The 19,541-nt window shown below is 43.0% G+C and overlaps 1 protein-coding gene across 3 annotated transcripts in view; it reads left to right on the top strand.

The window, feature by feature from the left end:
• SYNE2 (spectrin repeat containing nuclear envelope protein 2) overlaps positions 1-19,541 on the top strand; it is a 304,773-nt gene that overhangs the window by 246,105 nt on the left and 39,127 nt on the right. For all 3 annotated transcript variants that reach the window (XM_070418606.1, XM_070418595.1, XM_070418615.1), the window contains 9 exons: positions 446-600; positions 720-864; positions 2,021-2,115; positions 3,380-3,614; positions 5,863-6,057; positions 8,983-9,108; positions 16,082-16,237; positions 18,337-18,495; positions 19,265-19,431. In XM_070418606.1, coding sequence (XP_070274707.1) covers positions 446-600; positions 720-864; positions 2,021-2,115; positions 3,380-3,614; positions 5,863-6,057; positions 8,983-9,108; positions 16,082-16,237; positions 18,337-18,495; positions 19,265-19,431 — 1,433 coding nt within the window. The remainder of the gene's footprint in view (positions 1-445; positions 601-719; positions 865-2,020; positions 2,116-3,379; positions 3,615-5,862; positions 6,058-8,982; positions 9,109-16,081; positions 16,238-18,336; positions 18,496-19,264; positions 19,432-19,541) is intronic.

The following is a 19,541-nucleotide window of genomic DNA, read 5'->3' as shown; positions in this document are numbered from 1 at the left end:
AGATGTTTAGGTACCATGCTTTACTAGTATTTTAAGGATTACGTTTTCATTCGACTTGTGGGTAAACTGCATGATCTCTTGAAGGTCAAATTGTTGGCAGACCAAATGGGAGTTGAAGGTCCAAAATGGGTCCTTTTAAAAATAAAAAAATGAAAAAGCTTATTTTCACCTTCCTCAAAAACAAAATCTGAGACCACTGTCTATTTCCTGGGCCGTCTAGGTTCTGGCCCTATGTGCAGCTTGTTGTTCTAGAAAAGCCGCAGGATTGAGAGACCTGGGTTCTAACACCAACTAGCGATTTGATGGTGGGCAAGTCATTTACACACGGAGGCCCCAGGGTCCCCTCCTCTTTCAGATGAGGATGGTCCACAGCATCTCTGCGACCTTTCCATCAGGTGGAAATCTCGTTACCCTCACATCTGGAATTGGTTTCTTTTTTTAATAGAATCATGTGCTAGCACTGGCAGCCCACTCGCCGGAGGCGGAGCAGCTGAATGAAGTGAGCCTCGGGCTCCCACTCAGCGACGTGGCTGTAAAGACACTGAAAGACATGAACCGGCAGTGGATTCGCGCCACGGCCACGGCGCTGGAGCGCTGCAGGTCAGAACAGCCCATCGCCCCTGCTCCCTTTCAGTTCTGAATGAACTGAAATGAGCAGCTTGAGTTCAGCAATGTCAACGATATATGGCTCTGTTTTATTTGTTTTTAAACCTCTTTAGTGAGCTTCAGGGAATCAGATTACATGAACAGTTTCTTTACTGCTGTGAAAAGTGGGTCCGCCTTTTGGAGAAGATAGAAGAGACGCTCAAGATGAGCATTGCTGACAGCCTTCCAGCTCTCCTGGAGCAGCAGAAGGCATATGAGGTAACTTGTGCCCCTCACCCTGGGGCAGGGGGCAGAGAAAGATGGATTTATTTATTTTTGTTAATCCTCACCCGAGGATATTTTTCCATTAAATGTTTTAGAGCGAGTAGAAGGGCGGGGAAGAAACAGAGAGAAAGAAACATTGAAGTGAGAGTGATTGGTTGCCTCCCACACACACAGATCAAGCCTGCAACCGAGTATATGTCCTTGACGGGAATCGAACCAGGACCCTTCAGTCTGTAGGCCAATGCTCTATCCACTGAGCCAAACCGGCGAGGGCAGGGAAAGATGGATTTAGATAAAATACAGAGTACCTGTCAGTGTGTGTCTAAGCAAATCCTGTTGTCAGTTGATCACGTGCAAAATTCTTAACACGTTTCACAACTTTCAACATTTTGTTTTATTGCTCTATTTTATTAATGACAGAACTCCTAGATCTTCTGCAGTAAGTGCAATCTTCTAGCACCACTTTGCTTCCACAGGATGCAAACATACCACTTTACCAAGAGCATGTTGAAGTACTTCAGCTCATCTTTGCATTTTCACCGAGTAATTCTCTAAAATAGGGAAGAACTTGGTATAAATATAATTGCCTCATTAATAATTTCACAGGGGAGCTTTCCCACACTTGTGCTGATGTTTGCTTGGAAATATACTTGCTGGTTATAGGTCGATCCTGCCCTTCAAAGTGGGCACAGTTAGTTCACCGCAGCTTTCTAGCATAACCGATTTGGCTGCACTGTCACGTTGTCATCCAATGAAAATGAAATCCTCCCAGCCATGAGTGGCCTTGAATAAATTACTGAACTTCATACCTAAGCTTCCTCCTCTTCAGATGGACATTGTAATAGTACTTAAGTCCAAAGTTTGAGGGATAAGTAAGATAATGCATGTTTTACATAGTGTCTAGCAAACAGCAGTCTGCCCAATAAACAGGCATTAATCATAGTTGCTGTTGGATCTTTTCCTTCTAAGATTACATTTGTAGGTGCTGTTGATGTGATGGTTGAGCATTTTTTGCAGTTAGACTCAAATAATTTGAAAACTGATCCCCTCAGGTGTCCTCCGTGAGCTTAGATTTTAATAGGAAATATAAGGTCCAGGTTCATAACATGAATTCTACAAGCTGATATTTAATATTTTAACTCACATACAGATGTTGGAAGCTGAAGTTTCTATAAACCAGACAATTGCTGATTGCTATGTCACCCAGTCCTTACAACTCTTGGACACAACAGAAATAGAGAAGAGGTAAGCTGTCTGGTGTGTGTGTGTGTGTGTGTGTGTGTGTGTGTGTGTGTGTGTGAGAGAGAGAGACAGAGAGAGACAGAAAGAGAGAGAGAGAGACAGAGAGAGAGAGAGGTAATGCAGTCAGAGCAGGCCTTCCACCATGTGATTCTTGATTCCATCCGTTTCCTGTGGGCATGTCAGTTGACGGACCACCACGGGGCAGTCTTGGAACAATGTTAGGATAGGGTCTTGCTGGGGCCATAAAAACCGTGGTGGCACTCTCCCCTATGGTAGGCGAGTGGGGTTAGCAGAACAGACCCACTTGTCAAGTATAGTTTACTGATTTTTTACCTCAAAGGATTCTCCGTAGAATGTTTTCCTCTCTACCTTCAGCCTCATGATGTTTTGCTATTTAAAGAATAATTCTGAATATTCCTAGCAAGTAGCTTTGTCACAGCTGTGAAAGACGGATTTCTCCCTGTGCTGCGTACATAGGATTGGGGCCGCTGGGCAGTGCCACTCAGGCTTGAACAGAGCCCCTTGGGCCATCCTGGTGACAATAGCTGAACCTGCCACACAACAGGTACCCATGGCAGACAGCCCAAAGGTACCCTGGCCTGTTGAATACTTCTCCAGTGTCCTAGTAGGGATGGTTTTCCCTCCCCATCACCACCATATACCTCTGCATCTTAAGCATAACTAAGAAATTAAAGCCCATTTCTTCCCAGCTCGGAAGTAATGAAGCCAGTTCCAGGATCATCAGCTGGTTTTGGTTTGATCAGTACAGCAAAGCATGACTTTCCACAACAAATAAAAGGCCTTGTTTTTCATGTGAAGGGTGTCACTTATCTGGAAAGGAACTGATTGAGTAGCTGCAGGAAGCATGTTTTTTACTGCTGAAATTACATGAAGTAAAACCCTCAATAATAGATAACATTACCAGATACCCAACTGCTCATCTCTGTCCCACCGATCCAGTGTGTAGTTTTCCGTGCAGCATTTGGCATAATGGCTGTTAAAACGGCTCCCATTTAAGGAATGGTTGTCTGTGTGGAAAGTACCCAGGTCCTATGCAAATATCTTTCGCTAAAAATCTTTGCCAACCACATGCTGCCCCTGCTCCCAGTTCCCCATCATATTTGAGTGGAGTGGTGCTAAGTTCATAAGAAGTTTGTTATGTATGTAAATTGCGCATATCAATAGCAAATCTGAGTTTCTATGATGCTGTGATAGTTATTTTTCTACCTGTTCATGTCCTGATTCCCTAACCCTCTGTTTTCCCAAGGCCGGCATTTGTTTCGAAGTTCACACAGCTGAAGGCCCGGTGGCAGAGCGCCGCGCAGAGCGTGCGGCAGAGGAAGCGAGCGGTCGCTGCGCTGGTGAGGCAGTGGCGGTGTTTCTCCACCCCAGAGGGGGACTTGCTCCGCTTCCTCGCCGCCACCAGCCAACTGCTGTCTGCGGTCAGGAGCCAGGACTGCCACAGTCTCTTCCAAACCAGAAGCCTGATCCATGAGCTGAAGGTACTCCCAGCCGCCACAGTGTGGGAACCACGGGGGGTCATTCTGTGGAAGACATACATCCCCTCCAGGTTTTAGGTTTTCGAAGATGTCATGGTGCAGGTGTGCTCTCTGCAAGGGGAGGCCAGAGGGCTAGGGTCCCTAGCCTTGCAGGGTCAGAAACCCAATCTCCTCCATCCACCCAAAAGTAGTGAGGCTCTCCTGGGCTGTGGGAGTAGGGAAGGAGTGGAGATGGGTGGGTCCAGTGGGAGAAGTTTGGGTGACAGACTCACCCACCCAAGCCTTTAAGGTACTAAGTAAGATATAACCTGGCCACCGGTGTGGTAGTTTACAGTGGGACTCCTGCTTACTTGTGAAGGGCTAATCCGTTTAGGCAACAAAGTTTTCAATCAGAAAGGTGCTTGATGAGCAGAGGGCTAGAGTCATTCGTTGGCCGTTCTCAGGCATGTTCCATTGAGCTAGAGAACCACTCACTAGGGATGCGGCAAAATGAAACACCAGCCTCCTGAAACCCTGCACTTCCCTATTCACTTCCCAGTCGTCAGCTACTGAGCGCATGCTCCGTGCCAGTCACTGTTGTAAGTGCTGAAGTATGGTGGGCACGAAGAGAGGACTCCCACACTCGTGGGGGCAGTCAGACAAATCTACACTAATAAAAGAGAAACATGCAAATTGTTGTCACTCCACTACACCCACCAGCCAATCAGAGCGACCATGCAAATTAACCCAACAAAGATGGCAGTTAATTTACCTACACAGGCATAGAGTGAGGACTGAAGACTGAAGAGGCTTGGCTTCTCCGCTGTGGCCACAGCGGAGAAGCCAAGCCTGCGGCCGGACCAAAGGCCCGGGTCCCGGGTGCCAGAGGAAAACTGGTGCCAGCAACCAGGGGAAGGAAGGCCTATTGCGCAAATCTTTGTTCAACAGGCTTCTAGTTAATAAATAAGAAAATACCTGATTGCAATAAGGCATGTATACTTCATTAAACTGCAGCTAATGGAGGGGCTGGGTGGCTCCTTTAGAATGGGCGATCTCTGGGAATGTGACATCGTTGGAGCCTGAGTGATGAGAAGGAGCCAGCCAGGCAAAGTCTGGGGAAGGAGCCTTTCAGACAGACGGAATGGCTGTCCCAATTCCCCATGCTGGGAACAAGCTTATCGACGCAGAGGAACAGAAAGAAGGCTGGTATGACAGGAGCCCAGCCAGTGGGGCCGCGATGGCAGGAAATGAATTTGAGACGCAGGCAGGGAGGAATGTCTTCCAGGCAAGGCATGATAGCTGGATCACAGTCACGGTGTAAGAGGAGACCGCTGAGGATTTTCAGTTGGAAGAAGGGGCAGCATGATTCTGTTTGTATCTTTTAAAGATCCTCTGGCTGCTCTGAGGAGGATGGATGGTGGAGCAGCCAAAGGAGAAGCAGGAACCCAGTATATTTCCCATCTCTTGCTGCATAGCAACCATCATTGATGCTTATCTCCCACAGTTCTGGGGGCTGGTGGGGCTCAGCCAAGGCCGTTCTTGTGTGGGGTCTCAGGCAGTTTCGGTCAGGTGATGACTCGGGCTGGACTCATCTGGCAGCCTGCTCATTCTCGTGTTTGGCACTTGTGCTGGAAAGACTCAGACAGCTAGGAACTGGAACCGCTGGGCTCCACAGCATCATTCCCTATGGTCACTCCACATGGAAACTCTGGTAGCCAGACTTCCTCCATGGCAGCTCGTGGCTGCAAAGGCCATGTCCCAAGAAAGAGAGATCCAGGGAGAAGCTCTGTGCCTTTTAGACCTCACCTTGGAAGTCACATGTGTCACATCCACTGTCGTCTTTAGCCATCACACGTGCCCACACGGGGTCAGGAGGAGGGGACAGAGGCACTGCCACTGGCTGGCCAGTGACAGGTTCTGGAGGAGCACGTGGGGCAGGGAATATCGCTGTGGCCTTTTTGTGAAAAATATTCTGCCAGATCCAGTCAGGCTATGTCAGTAGTCTCGGCGAGTTGTTAGGATGGATAGACAAGAGTGATCACAGTGAAGATAAAAAAGGGTATGTTTGTGGGTAGCATTTACAAGACTTACTAATGGTTCGGATGTGGCACGTAAATAAAAATCTAAATCAAGATGACTCTGGGTTCCTGCTGTGAGCATCGTGGTGAATAGTGTGCTGTTGACCAAGTCAGGGAAGACTGGAGGAGGAGCAGGTCTTTTGATCAGCTAGGTTTGAGATGGCTTAGGCAAGTCACTTTCTTCTTTTTTATAGAATAAAGAAATTCGTTTTGAGAGATGGCAAACCACCTATGAACTAACCTTGGAAGCTGGGGAAAAGTTGCTGAGCACAACTAACCTGGAAAGTAAAGAGTCTGTTAGCAAGAGAATCAGTCAACTTCAGGACAACTGGAAGGACACAAAGATCCAAGTAGGAGAGATGATTAAACACTTCCAGAGCATCGTAGAGGTAAACTCGCCACTTACTTTCCCACTCATGACGCTCAGATGCAGTACATAGAATGTTTGCTGTGTGACAATGGGAATGCTTATGGGATGATATTGTGAGTTTTCCAAAGGTCCTACTATTCCATGAATCTTGCCAGTTACTGAATGTAGAATAATAATAATAATAGCATTTTTAAAAACTCAGTATTAAATATGTAAATACTTGAAGTTCTATTTTATATTTACTTTTATGAAACAGATAACTTTTTTTAATCCTCACCCAAAGATATGTTTATTAATTTTAGAGCCGAAGAGAGAGAAAGAAACATCCACGTGAGAGAGAAACATCAATCAGTTGCCTCCCATACACACAACCTGGGTATATGCACTGCCCAGGAATCAAACCCACAGCCTTTTGGTGAACGGGATGACACTCTAACCAACTGTGCGACCCAGCCAAGGCAAAACAGAGAACTTGTTAATATTCCGTGGAAGTTCCATATATGAAATGAATGTTCCACATTTGGTCTGTCCTTGGGGATAGTATATGAAAATAAACACAGTGATACTTCATCTTTCTGTTATCATCAGAAATGCATTTTTTATATAAATGAAATTCACAGATAATTTATGATCATATCTTTAAGAACTGAAAGGTTCCTTGGTCAGTATTAGGAAAATCATTTTGTTATGCTAAAATACCAAGTTTTTCTCAAGGACTCTGAGCTGCTTTGAACCTAGGCCCTACATTACTGTGCTCTTTGAGGTCTCGTGTGGCTTTTATGGTTTTCCTCTCGCTACATAGAATATGAAGCTATCTATTTTTTACTTTTTGTTTCTCTGAGCATACCTTCTCCTGATAAGCCCACTCTCCTCTTTACACTATTGCAGTGGTTCTCAACCTTCTGGCCCTTTAAATACAGTTCCTCATGTTGTGACCCAATCATAAAATTATTTTCGTCGCTACTTCATAACTGTAATGTTGCTACTGTTATGAATCATAATGTAAATATCTGATATATAGGATAGTCTTAGGCGACCCCTGTGAAAGGGTCATTCGACCGCCAAAGGGTCACGACCCACAGGTTGAGAACCGCTGCACTATTTTGTGTGTGTGTGTGTGTGTGTGTGTGTGTGTGTGTGTGTGTGTCAAAACCAGATAACCAAGCTTATCAGAGGTGGTTTTCTGAATGAAGAATAAATATGTCCCGAGTTAGGGCCTGAGCATCTCTGCTGTGAACAAAGTGTCTGAATCTTCTTTGGTATATGGACTGCAAAATTCATGAACTAGAAACACTGGTTGAGCTCCAGTCATGTTTGAAAGCATGATGGTAATTGCAGTTACCGGGTTGGCGGGGGAGAAGAGTTTTGTTTCTCGCTTTGCTTTCTTGGTTGTGTTCCAGGGACTTGATTTGCTGGACCAGTGGCCTCCCCTTACATTCTATGGTTGTCACCATAGAATGGGGCCAACCCAAGTATGTTTAGATAGCAGTTGTACTGAGGATTAAAATAGTGTTTGAGTTTATGTTTGTCTGCTGTTAGTCACCTCAGCAGTAGAAACTTACCCTAATGAGCCAATTATAAGCATCCCGAACTTGAAAATGAAGGCAACTAGTTGCTTAGCAACGTGAGGTTTAAGGAAATCGAGATGGTGCAAAAGAATTGCACTGGGCGTGGGGGCCCTGCAGCCGTAGGGCACCTCTCGGCTAAGCTGCCTCTACCTTCATCTCCTCGGCCAGTCAGTTTTCTCTGAGCCTCATTTTTCACATTTTATTATTTACCTTTTCCTAGTAATCCTCATCTGAGGATATTTTTCCATTGGTTTTTAGAAAGAGTGGAGGGAGGGGAAGAGACAGAGAGAGAGAAACATTGATGTGAGAGAGACACATCAATTGGTTGCCTCCTGTACATGCCCCTACCAGGGTCGGGGATCAAGCCTGCAACCTAGATACATGCCCTTGACCAGAATCAAACCTGGGACCCTTCAGTCCTCAGGCCAAAGCTCCATCCACTGAGCCAGACTGGCTAGGGCAGTTTTCACATTTTAAATGTGATAATACTAATACTTGTGCTGTCTCCTAAGGTTATTACAATGACAATAAGACAATGAAGTTGAAAATGCTTTAGAAACGGTAAAGTGCTTTAAGCAGGAGGTGGCTGTCAGCGCATGGGTGAGAGATGGAGAGCGAGTGAAGCTTGACTGTGAAAGGGCCTCCCAAGCCAAACCACTAGAAAAGGGAAGAGAGAGAGCAGAGGAGTGACGTTAGAAAAGAAGACAAGAAAAGTGGTCGAGTGCTTTTGGTTTTACGATGCTATTGCAGCGCATGCCTGAGTCTGTGAAATGCTAAAGATTGGTTCTTATAGCAGCCTTTTAAATGTGAACTGTTCCAGTATCAAAATAGAAATAATATCACATAGACCAGGGTCATGGGGAGGGAGGAAGAAAGACGGTTGACAACACAGGTTTGAACTGTGCCGGTCCACTCCTTTTTTTCAATAAATGTAAAGGCCTCAGAGTCCTTGGGTTTTGCATCTGTGGATTCAACCAGCTGCAGATTGGAAACTATTTTCCATCTTCAGTTGGGAATCTGTGGATACCAAGTGTCAACTTAAGTCACATGGGGATTTTCAATTCCTCTAGGTGGGTTCCCCTAACCATCCCTCACCCCCCCGAGTCATTCAAGGGTCAGCTGTATTTTGAAGCAAAAACCAACCAACCCAGTGGTTGAAATGAGCCACACATGAAGCTGCAAAAAGGTGTTGAACCAGAGTGGTGTTCCTTCGGTTCTTTAGACCACGGTTTGTTCAAGGAAGGAACTGGGTTTCTGTGTGATCTTCAAAAACTCAATAGGCAGCGCACTTCCGTGGATTACATGAGTTGTTCTGGTTCTGTCATTTACTCTTAAGTAGCAAAGTACTTACCAATCTTAACGGTGTTTTCAAATAGACCTGGGACCAGTGTGAAAAGAAAATCAAGGAGCTGAAAAGTAGGCTGCACGTTTTAAAGGCACAAAGTAAAGATCCTCTTCCAGAACCTCACGAGGACCTCCAGAAAGAGAAAGAGCTGATTAAGGTACTGAAAGCCGAGGGGGGCGTGCGCGGTCGCGCTCAGCTGTTTCCCCGGGAGTTGCAGAGTTTGTTTGCCTTTCCGTTTCTGTGTTGGAACCAAGTTTTCATGTTCAGTTGGAAAGCATTTTTCCTATCTTTTATCTAACAAAGCATCCTGGTCTCTGAAGGAATTAGAACCCATGGTTTTGGAGACCCATGTGTGAAAATGAGAGCCTTTGGGACCCTCGTGGTTTCACTCAGACCCTCTTTCTGTCTGGCTCTCGGAGATGTAAGATGTGGCCTTGGAGACGACCTTGAAAGCTGTCCCCTTACCAAAGGACCGTGTCATTGAAATGAGAGTCAAGTATGACTAAAGAATTCAGGTTTTTTTAAAAGCCAGTGGGTTGAGTTTTTTTGCTCAGTTATAACATTTTTATAAAACCTTCCAAACTGTATTCTGCCTAATTAATATCACACTAGCAAAAATTTCTGCATATTTTAGGCCAGTGATGGCGAGCCTTTTGAGCTCGGCGTGTCAGCATTTTGAAAAACCTTAACTTAACTCTGGTGCCGTGTCACATATAGAAATTTTTTGATATTTGCAACCATAGTAAAACAAAGACTTATGTTTTTGATATTTATTTTATATATTTAAATGCCATTTAACAAAGAAAAATCAACCAAAAACATGAGTTCGCGTGTCACCTCTGACACACGTGTCATAGGTTCACCATCACTGTCAGGCCTTTGCAGACAGGAATTTGCATCCGTAAAATTTCCAGGTCAGGAATTGCCGGGTCTCTTCCCTCTTTGCAGGTTTGATGTTTAAGAGACATCAAAAGCCTTTTGGAATGTATTTTGTCTTGTTTTTGTTTTTTGTTTGTTTTCTTCAGTGACTTCAGTCAAATTGAAATAATTAGGAAGAACTAAGTAGTCCCATATGTCAGCTGTGCTAGAAATCAGTTTTTCCCTTCATTTTAATATATCTGACATGCAAAATATTTTTAACCTAACAAATGATATGACAGACTGCCACGAAACCATCACTCAGCTGAAAAGTAAAACATTACAAATACAGTTACAGCGTCCTGGATGATTTTCAAAGTATGTTCCCTCCCCAGAAGTGTTTACAACCCTGAATTTGTTCTTTTACCAGGCTTATGCACTTTTTTTTTATCATTTTACCATGTGTCCGTAGTTCTCAATGAAATATAGAAGTATTACTTTTGTTTTTAAACTTTACATGAACAGTACCATACTATATAACACATATAATGCAACCTTTTCCCCTTATTATGATTTTGAGTCATCAGTGTTGATACCCCCAACTCATTCATTCTCACTGCTGTGTTGATGCATTATATCAATAGGAAACAATTTATTCTCTCTCCAATCACTTGGTATTGTCAATTTTTTAAAATTTTTGATAGTCTGATAGGGGTGAGATGGTATCTCTTTGTAGTTTAATTACTAGTAAGTTCAATATTTCTTTCATATTTATCACCTTTTCAGATTTGCCTTCTATGAATTGCCTGTTTATATCCTTGACTCATTTTTCTGTTGGGCTGTTTTCTTATTGATTTGAAGTAGCTACTTATTTATTTTAGACAATTCTCCTCTGTTGAATATAGACATTGCAAATGTCTTCTCCCATCCAAGAACTTCTTTTTCTACTTTTTCTTGGTGTCACTGGCTGGGGCGGGGGGGGGAGGGGGCGGGGAGGATATTTTTTGTCATTTTAATATAGATGAATTTATCAATATCTTCATTTTCTGTTTCCTTTGAGACATCTTCATACTAAAGTCATAAAGATAAACTCTTACATTTTCTTCAGAAAGTTTCATGTTTTGCTCTTTAACTTGTACCTTTATTCATTGAAGAATTGATTCTTTTTTTAATCCTCACGCAAAGATATGTTTTCATTGATTTTAGAGAGAGAAAAATAGAGAAACATAATGTGAGAGAGTAACATTGATCAGTTGCCTCCCATAGGAGTCTCGACCTGGGATTGAACCTGCAACCTTTTGGTGTATGGGACGATGCTCCAACTGACTGAACCACCTGGCCAGGGCTGAAGAATTAACTTTTGAGTTAAAGGCTCAATTTTTTTTATTCACGTGGATAGTCAGTTGTCCTGATGCCTATTTATTGAATAGTCCAGTGTCAAATATCATGTTTCCACATACACAGAACTTCTTTCTTGGTTTTCTGTCACATTGGTCTGCTTATCTTAGCTTTCAAATCAGATCTTTATTTCAGGCATGATATGTGCCCAGACCTTGTTCTCCCACCTTAGTATGGATATCCTTGGGTCTTTGATTTTCCACAACTTTTAGAAGCATTTTGTGTAGTACTGAATGTGTAGGTTAATTTGGGAAAAATTAACATCTTTTTGACACTGAGTACTCCTGTTCCTTGAATGTGGCATGTTTCTCCTGTTAGTCATTCAATGATGTTTTATAATTTTCTTCACATAGTATTGTGCGTCTTTTGTTAGATTTATTTCTTGATGTGTTGTTTTTGAAGCTATTAAACATTCTGCCTTTTTCTGGTTACATTTTCTGTTTATCACTGGTGCCTAGAAATGTGACTAACTTTATATATTGATATTATATTCAGCCATCTTGCAAAATTCTTTTGCTAATTCTAATAATTTGTCTACATATTCTTTTGGATGACTATGTCAACAATCACTATTTGTGGAAAATGACCCCTTTTTGTTTCTTTTAATTATTTTTTCTGTTCCATCTACACTGGTCACTGCTTCCAGAACTATGCTGAATGGAAGTATTAATGGCTGGCTCCTGCATGTTAATCCTGATTTTTTTAAAAGAATTATTCTGACATTTCACCCTTAACTCTGATATTTGCAGGTGGTGTCTTTGTTAGGTTCAGAAGGTTCCTACCTCTTCCTAATTTTCAAAGTTTTTATCGTCTCTACATCTTTAGGTTTAGATCTACACTTCAGGTCTAATGAGAGGGTGTGGAGTCACTCTCGGGTCGATACATATAATTTCCTCCCATAAAGTCTAGAAACCAGTGCAGAATGCAAACTATAAACTCATAAGAGGACATGACTTTCCCAAGTATCACACTTCTCAGTTTCCACCAGGATCCTTTCAGCTTCCATAGCCTCCACATCCTCTCTCGCAGGGGAAACAATCCAGGAGAGAGTTCAAGAGCATGAATTTCAGTCAATCCATGCCCATATTCCAAAGGATCCTATGTAACCTGAAGCCTGTCTAGGGCAGTGTTTACCATCCTGAATCACCTGGGGAGATACAACAGCCCCTGGACCAGTCTGGGCTGTACTTTCCTCCTAGGAAAACTATATTCCAGTGACAACCAAGTTTCTGTTTGGAATAATTCTGTGTGTGTGTGTGTGTGTGATTTATATACTTCATATACTAGCTTTTCACTATCAAAATTGCTATAGTGGGCATTTGTGTTCATGAAACTTGTCAAACAATTGAGTCCTTGGGACAATTTTATTTTTAAGGTAATTTATATATATACATATATATATTTATTGATTTCAGAGAGGAAGGGAGAGGGAGAGAGAGAGATAGAAACATCAATGATGAGAGAGAATCATTGATCGGCTGCCTACTGCACACTCCCTGCTGGGGGTCGAGCCCGCAACCCAGGCATGTGCCCTTGACTGGAATCGAACCCGGGACCCTTCAGTCTGCAGGCCGATGCTCTATCCACTGAGCCAAACCAGGTAGGGCTTAAGGTAATTTTTTAATAAGTAATATGATACGGTCCAAAATTTAGAAGGCACAAACGGTACACAATACTACCTCCCTTATCCATGGTTTTGCTTTTCACGGTTTCAGTAACCTGCAGTCAACTGCAGCTCAACCTATTAAATGGAAAATTCCAGATATTTGAGAAAGAGAGCCCAGACCACATTCCCAAAACTTTTATTACAGTATACTATTATAATTGTCCTATTTTATTATTACTTGTTATTGTTAATCTCTTACTATGTCTAATTTATAAATTAAACTTTATCATAGGTATGTATGTATAGGAAAAAAACAGTTATATTGGATTAGTTACCATCCACCATTTCAGGCGTCCACTGGGGGGCCAGCACATCCCCCATGGATGAGAGGGGGACTACCCGACATGAAAATTTTTTCTCCCATCAGTTTCTTTTCACAGAAGCAATTCGTGTTACCAATTTTTTATATGTTCTTCCAAAGATATTCAGGCATATATATTACATACATATGTACATACGTCATACATACACATACATACATTCATTTCTTCGTCCGTTTTTTACCCAAAGGATAATGTAGAGAAGACTTGCCAATGCACTGGTAGTTGCATCCACGGGCAAAGGTTTTAGCTGCTGTGCTATATTAGAGTCCAGTCAAGGCCTGTGTGTTGCATTACTTGATGTAATTACTTTGTTTGACAATCCTGTATTATATGAACAATTGGAATTATTCTTGCAATATAGACAGTTTAGCTGGTTATATTAAAGAAAGGGAAACCTATCTGATGTGTTCTCTTTCACAATTAGTTTGGTAGCAAATCCAGAGTATTTTAATTTAAAGACAGAAGCATGATTTTTTAAACGTTTGTACAAATACTGAGCATCAGCTGTAGTAAACTTCCACAGTAGGTCTCGCTTTATATATTGATTCCTTGCTTTTTATACCTAATATTTATGAACATTTGAGAGCTCTTAAGGCTATGTCAAATTGTTTCCCTTTCAATCATACATTTTGATATCTGAGAATTTATTAAATACCAGGCATTGTGGTAGGTGCTAGGCAATGTATTTGTGAGCAAGGTTGTTATGGCCCTGGCCAGTACTGGGTTGACAGTCTAGACGACTGGAGAGGCACATGTTAACCAAAGAGTTCCACTATATGCATAGGTGTGTGTGAGAATAACTGTACGCATGGGTAGTGTTACAGGAAAAAGTACCAGGGACCATGAGAGCATAAAACAGGAATCCCAACCTCGTCCAATAAATCAGAGAAGCCTTCTTGTTAGGAATCATAAAGATGCCCATATTCAAAAGTTTTATACCTGTTAATTACCCTTTCAGTTGTAGGAGGAAACCAACCAAGTATGCAAACCAAAGAGATTTCAAGTTGGCTGTGGGTAACTTATACACGCCTCCCTAATACACAGGCGTCTGAGTCAGCACCTCTGAGCAGGGAGACGCTGCACGGAGCTCAGTGGTCTTTGGGGTTCCTGTAGTTAAGTCAGTTGGTGATGTACCTCCACTTACAAGTCGCCCCCTTTATATTATGTAGCTCATGGAAACTGTTCCGCTGCTGTATCTGCTCTCACCCACTTTACTAGAATTGTGAGGCTAAAACTAGGTAACAAAAATTTGAAATAATGATTTCTGGTAAAGATGGTATTTCCTAGTCCCCATGCAACCTTTAAAAAAGAATTCTCCAGACCATTTTATTAAACGTAAATTATTGGCAGTAGCTTGTGAGATCATATCAGTGTAGAAATGAGAGCTCTGGAAATCAATCAGAATTCACACATTTTTATTGTTGCCTCACTCAGCCATGTTTCTGATGTGAATCATCGCTCTTTCACTTTCCTATAGGCAGGTGTGAATGGAGACCCTCACAGTGTGCCAAAGTATGAAGAATTGTAAGCACAATAAAAATGGCTCTTGAACTAGTGATCTTTTCATTGTGCTATAGCTCTTAACAGAGTTACTTGGAAGTGCTCACAAAACAGTAACAGACCATGCAATTTTTTTTTTATTTTTTAAAGACACGTGCCCTAGCTGCTTTGGCTCAATGGATAGAGTGTCAGCCTGCAGACTGAAGGATCCCAGGTTCGATTCCAGTCAAAGGCTTGTGCCTGGGTTGCGGGCTCGTGGGCTAGATCCCCAGTGTGGGGTGTGCAGGAGGCAGCCTATCATTGATTCTCCCATCATTGATGTTTCTATCTCCCTCTCTGAAATCAATAAAAATGTATTCTTTTTAAAAAAAGACTTGTAAATGTTCTAGCTGTTTCCTTTTATCTCCCCTGTTGTGAGAGTAATTGTGTTGATTATGTCCTAGAATTCAAAAGGTTTAAATTTGACCAATTTATTTGAAAAAAAAAAAAAGTTTCCAGGGCCACAGGAAATTTTCTGCTAACCAATCTCTGCCAATTATTTAGTAACAATTTATTTTTTTCTTTCATTATATTTTAACTTTCTTTTTGAAAGTTAACCAAAATAATTCCCTTTGAACAGAGCTGTTGTTATATGATTGCCAAGGTGGCATCAGTGCATTTCTTAGGTGTTTTTTAAGAATAGGAAATCAACTTTCTACATTTAAAAGTTTTTCATCTGTGGCGTAGTTCCAGAATTAGAAGTGTGTGTTTGTGTGTATGTGTGTGTGTGTGTTTGTGTGTATGTGTGTGTGTCTGTATGTGTGTGTGTGTCTGTGTGTGTGTGTGTCTGTGTGTGTGTTTGTGTGTATGTGTGTGTGTCTGTGTGTATGTGTGTGTGTGTGTTTGTGTGTATGTGTGTGTGTCTGTGTGTGTCTGTGTGTGTGTTTGTGTGTATGTGTGTGTGTGTTTGTGTGTGTGTGTGTATGTGTGTGTATGTGTGTGTGTTTGTGTGTATGTGTGTGTGTGTGTGTGTATGTGTGTATGTGTGTGTGTGTGTATGTGTGTGGGTGTGAGAGAGAGAGAGAGAGATTGTTGCTTTCCTCTAAATAAAGGTAAAAACCGACGTGACTTTAAAGTAGAATTCATTATATAAAAATCTGAACTGCCTGAGAAAATGAAAATAGAGGTAGAAGAGTTTTCTTTTGAGACAAAAGGTGGTGAAGAGCTGGCCAGCCTCCCCTGCAGAAGCTGGCCCTGGGCTGTTTCTCATTCGGGAGGTCCCGCCCCCTTCCGGGTGTCCCCTCCCCCAGAGTCCAATCAAAGGATTAGCCTACAGGTTTGGAAACAACAGCAGTTTGAGTTGAAGGTTTGTTGTTTCTCTCTCCCTGTTCCCGTGTTTAATGCAGGAGCTAGAGAAGTCTTTGGCTAACTGGACTCAGAACTTGAAAGAACTTCAAACTATGAAAAGCGACCTAACGCAGCACATTCTTGTGGAGGACGTGATGGTGCTGAAGGAGCAGATAGAGCTTCTGCACAGACAATGGGAGGACCTCTGCCTACGAGTAAGTCGGTTCCCGGCAGGGCACGGCTGTTGTGGCGTTTATGGAACCGTCTCCGAGGGCCAGACAGAGTAGAAAGGCGCTCCGTTTCATTGACCGGAGGCCCTTTCCGCTGGAGCCCAGGCCGCTGCTCCCTTCGCAGGCAGCGACCCGGTGTAGCAGACCTGCCCCTTTGTTTCCCCAGCTTTCCCTGCTGGGACTTGGCACCTTGTTAACGAGCCTCGTAAAAAGCCAGGTGAAGTGTGTGAGGGGTTGCAGTTATGCCCGCCGTGTGCGCGTGCTCTCTGTCTCCTGCATTTGACAAGACTAATCTGTGGGTTAGAATTAGGGCCCAGAAGGGATCCCTTCCGGAGGCCGGACTTAGAGCAGAGGCTGCGGCACCTCTTCTGGGCTGAGTCGCACTTAGAGTCCCGCAGGGACTGCCTTGCATCCCAGAACTCCGCATTCACGTGCCACCCGATGTTTCTGTCAAGTTTTTAAAACTCTGAAAGAAATGATCTGCTGCTACCCTTAGCACCTCAGTGGCTCACGAGGGCTTCACTTCTGATTAAGAATGAGATTGTGGTGGGGTATTCGGCAGTGTTTGTGATAGGATCAAGACGGAATTGAGGGGTTCCAGCAGATCTTTGTTTTACAAACATGTAATTCTAAGAAAAGTAAACTCCCAAATCTCATTTTGTGAATTATGAGATGTATTTTTAAGAGTTGAAATTCAGGCACTTTTGGATGCATTTTCATAAAGTAAAAGCGTTTTTCTTTCTTGATTTTAGTGTTTAATATTCACAATGTACCCTACTTTTAAATGTCCTTTTAGAATTTTCATTCAAATTTTATATAAAAGAAAATATTTAGGAAATATGAAAAGTATCCTGAAAGTTAAGCAGCAAAGACAGGGGTCCAGATGTTCCTCATTATGAAGCCTACCAAAGTGATGCTGTGCAAAATGCCAGGGTTTTTTCAAACCAAGATAAATAGATGCCCTGAGGAGCAGAAACACAAAACCTGGTTTTGGGGGGATAGTTCTCTGGGCCTTTTTAACACATTTGGTTGCGGGGGGGCGGAGGGGGGAGCAAATACTAGACATTTTGGCCTCCACTCTGAAAACAGCAGAGGTGTTCTGTGCACAGCAAAAAACTCTCTGGGAATTCAGCCTTCGTTTCCCCATCTGCAAAGTGGGGTGTTCAAACTTTCCCAAAAGAACTCTTTAGCTATTACCCCTTTTAACTCTAAGCTTAAAAAGATTTTTAATACTTGAGAGGATTTTTTTTACATAGAAAAAAGCCGATTTCATTCTTTGAATTTATATTTATTGAAGTAATATATTTGAACCCTGGGAAGAGGAAGACCCTTCGCTGAGACCAGCTCAGGGTTGCCTGTGCCTCCGGAAGTGCTGGGCATTTGGGGGCAGCCTGCGTGCTGTAGGCTAGTATTCCACCCCATTCCCATGGTTTCTATCCACAGTGGTAGGACATGGTGGGAAGGTGAAGTCAATGAGTGATGTGCGTTGGTGTTGTTTTTAATCTAATTTTGCTTTGTTTTTGTTTTGAAATACAAAACTAGGATGTTTAAATGACTTGAATTTTCATGGCACATTTGCATTACAAATGTTAGGTTCGTAACTGGATCTGTATTATGCTTTTTTAAGTAAATAGGCAGGACATTGTCCTTAAGAAGGTAAAAAGACGATCACTTTTTAAAAGGGAAGGATTTGGGTCCTAACATTATAAGTTAGCATGCAGCGAGCATTCAGCGAATGTATATTAGAAAGAACAGGAACAGAAAAAACTTAGGTGATGCTTAAGTTATTCACTTAACCTTTCCTGTTTCTAGTTTTTTAATATAACCTGATAATATTGGATAAAACTGAGCCCTTTTGGTCAGGTACAATCTTTGTTGTTTTTTTATGACATTTATCAAAGGAGAGAGCAAATTCTGTTGTTAAAACCCGAGGAGCTTAAGAGGCAGAAACGTAGTAATTTAAGTCGATAGGGCTACTGACTGAAATGAATGAAATTCGTAGTCCTTTCGATGGGGGGATGGGAAGGGAAAAAACACTTGCCTTCCTGCCTGTACTCAGCTGCCAAATGCATTTTCGTTTCCAGGTGGCTATACGCAAACAGGAGATTGAAGACAGACTCAATTCATGGATTGTGTTCAATGAGAAAAATAAAGAGCTGTGTGCCTGGCTGGTGCAGATGGAAAACAAGGTCCTGCAGACAGCAGATGTTAGTATCGAAGAAATGATCGACAAGCTACAGAAGGTAAGCAGCAGCGCCCACGTGACTGCAGGGACCCTCCCGTGGTCCTCCCTCCTCCTCTCACCAGCTCACAGTGGTGTGTGGTGTGTGATTGGTGTGTTTCCAGTAGCATTTTAGAAATTTGAAGGGACTTTCTCACTCTTTCTGTTCCTTCCCAGAAAAGAGCTGGTAAGTGGGGATTCCAGAGAGATGGGAAGTGTGGGGCCCCTCTAGAGAGCAGGGTGCTGTGAATTGAGGGGAGTTCCTCTCTCTCTGGAAGTCCGGCCAGGAAAGTGCCTCCCTCTCCACCCCCCCCCCCCACCCCCATCTCCTTAAGCGTCTGTTTACACTCCGGGTGAGTTATGTTTTTTCTAGTTGTTATTATTACAGAGCCCCCCTTGCCAAAGGGGAGAGGCCAACAGTAATGGAGCTCATCATTTTGAAGGTTACTAATAGCCACAGAGAAAGGGAGAAGCATTCTTGCCGCTCAGGAAAACGCTGACTCTATAGGCTAATTTACTTAGACGCAGGTGTCCTCACTCCCAGGTAGGCGAGATTAGAAGAACTCGGTGAGGGGAAGCCGGGGCTGTAAGTAACCACGGCCTTGTGTATCCCGCGTGTGCTGAGTGGGCACTGCTTGGCTTCCTAGCTGCTCACTGAAGAGTTGTATTAACAGGTCTGAGAAGTTTTTTAATTAAAAACATTTTTTCCAAGAGGCAACTGTGTATTTATTGCCTGGCAAAGGAACGAATTTTGGGCAGTCATTGAAGCTTTGCTTTGGTGCCTTTGCCAGGACTGCATGGAAGAAATAAACCTGTTTAGCGAGAACAAGTTGCAATTAAAGCAAATGGGTGACCAGTTGATCAAGGCCAGCAACCAGACCAGAGCGGCTGAGATCGATGACAAGCTCAGTAAAATCAACGACCGCTGGCAGCATCTTTTCGACGTCATTGGATCCAGGTAAGAAATGGCCAGAGGATAATTCCTACTCGCCAGTGCAGTGGCTGCTCCGCCGGCGAGGCACTGAGCCCGCCTTGTAATCCAGCGGGCTTACAACTGTACAGACAGAG

The sequence above is a fragment of the Myotis yumanensis genome, unplaced genomic scaffold, assembly GCF_028538775.1.
Source record: "Myotis yumanensis isolate MYYU_CA2020_CCGP unplaced genomic scaffold, mMyoYum1.0.hap1 SCAF_1, whole genome shotgun sequence".
In the NCBI taxonomy this organism is placed as follows: domain Eukaryota; kingdom Metazoa; phylum Chordata; class Mammalia; order Chiroptera; family Vespertilionidae; genus Myotis; species Myotis yumanensis.
This window is presented reverse-complemented; position numbering and strand designations above follow the sequence as displayed.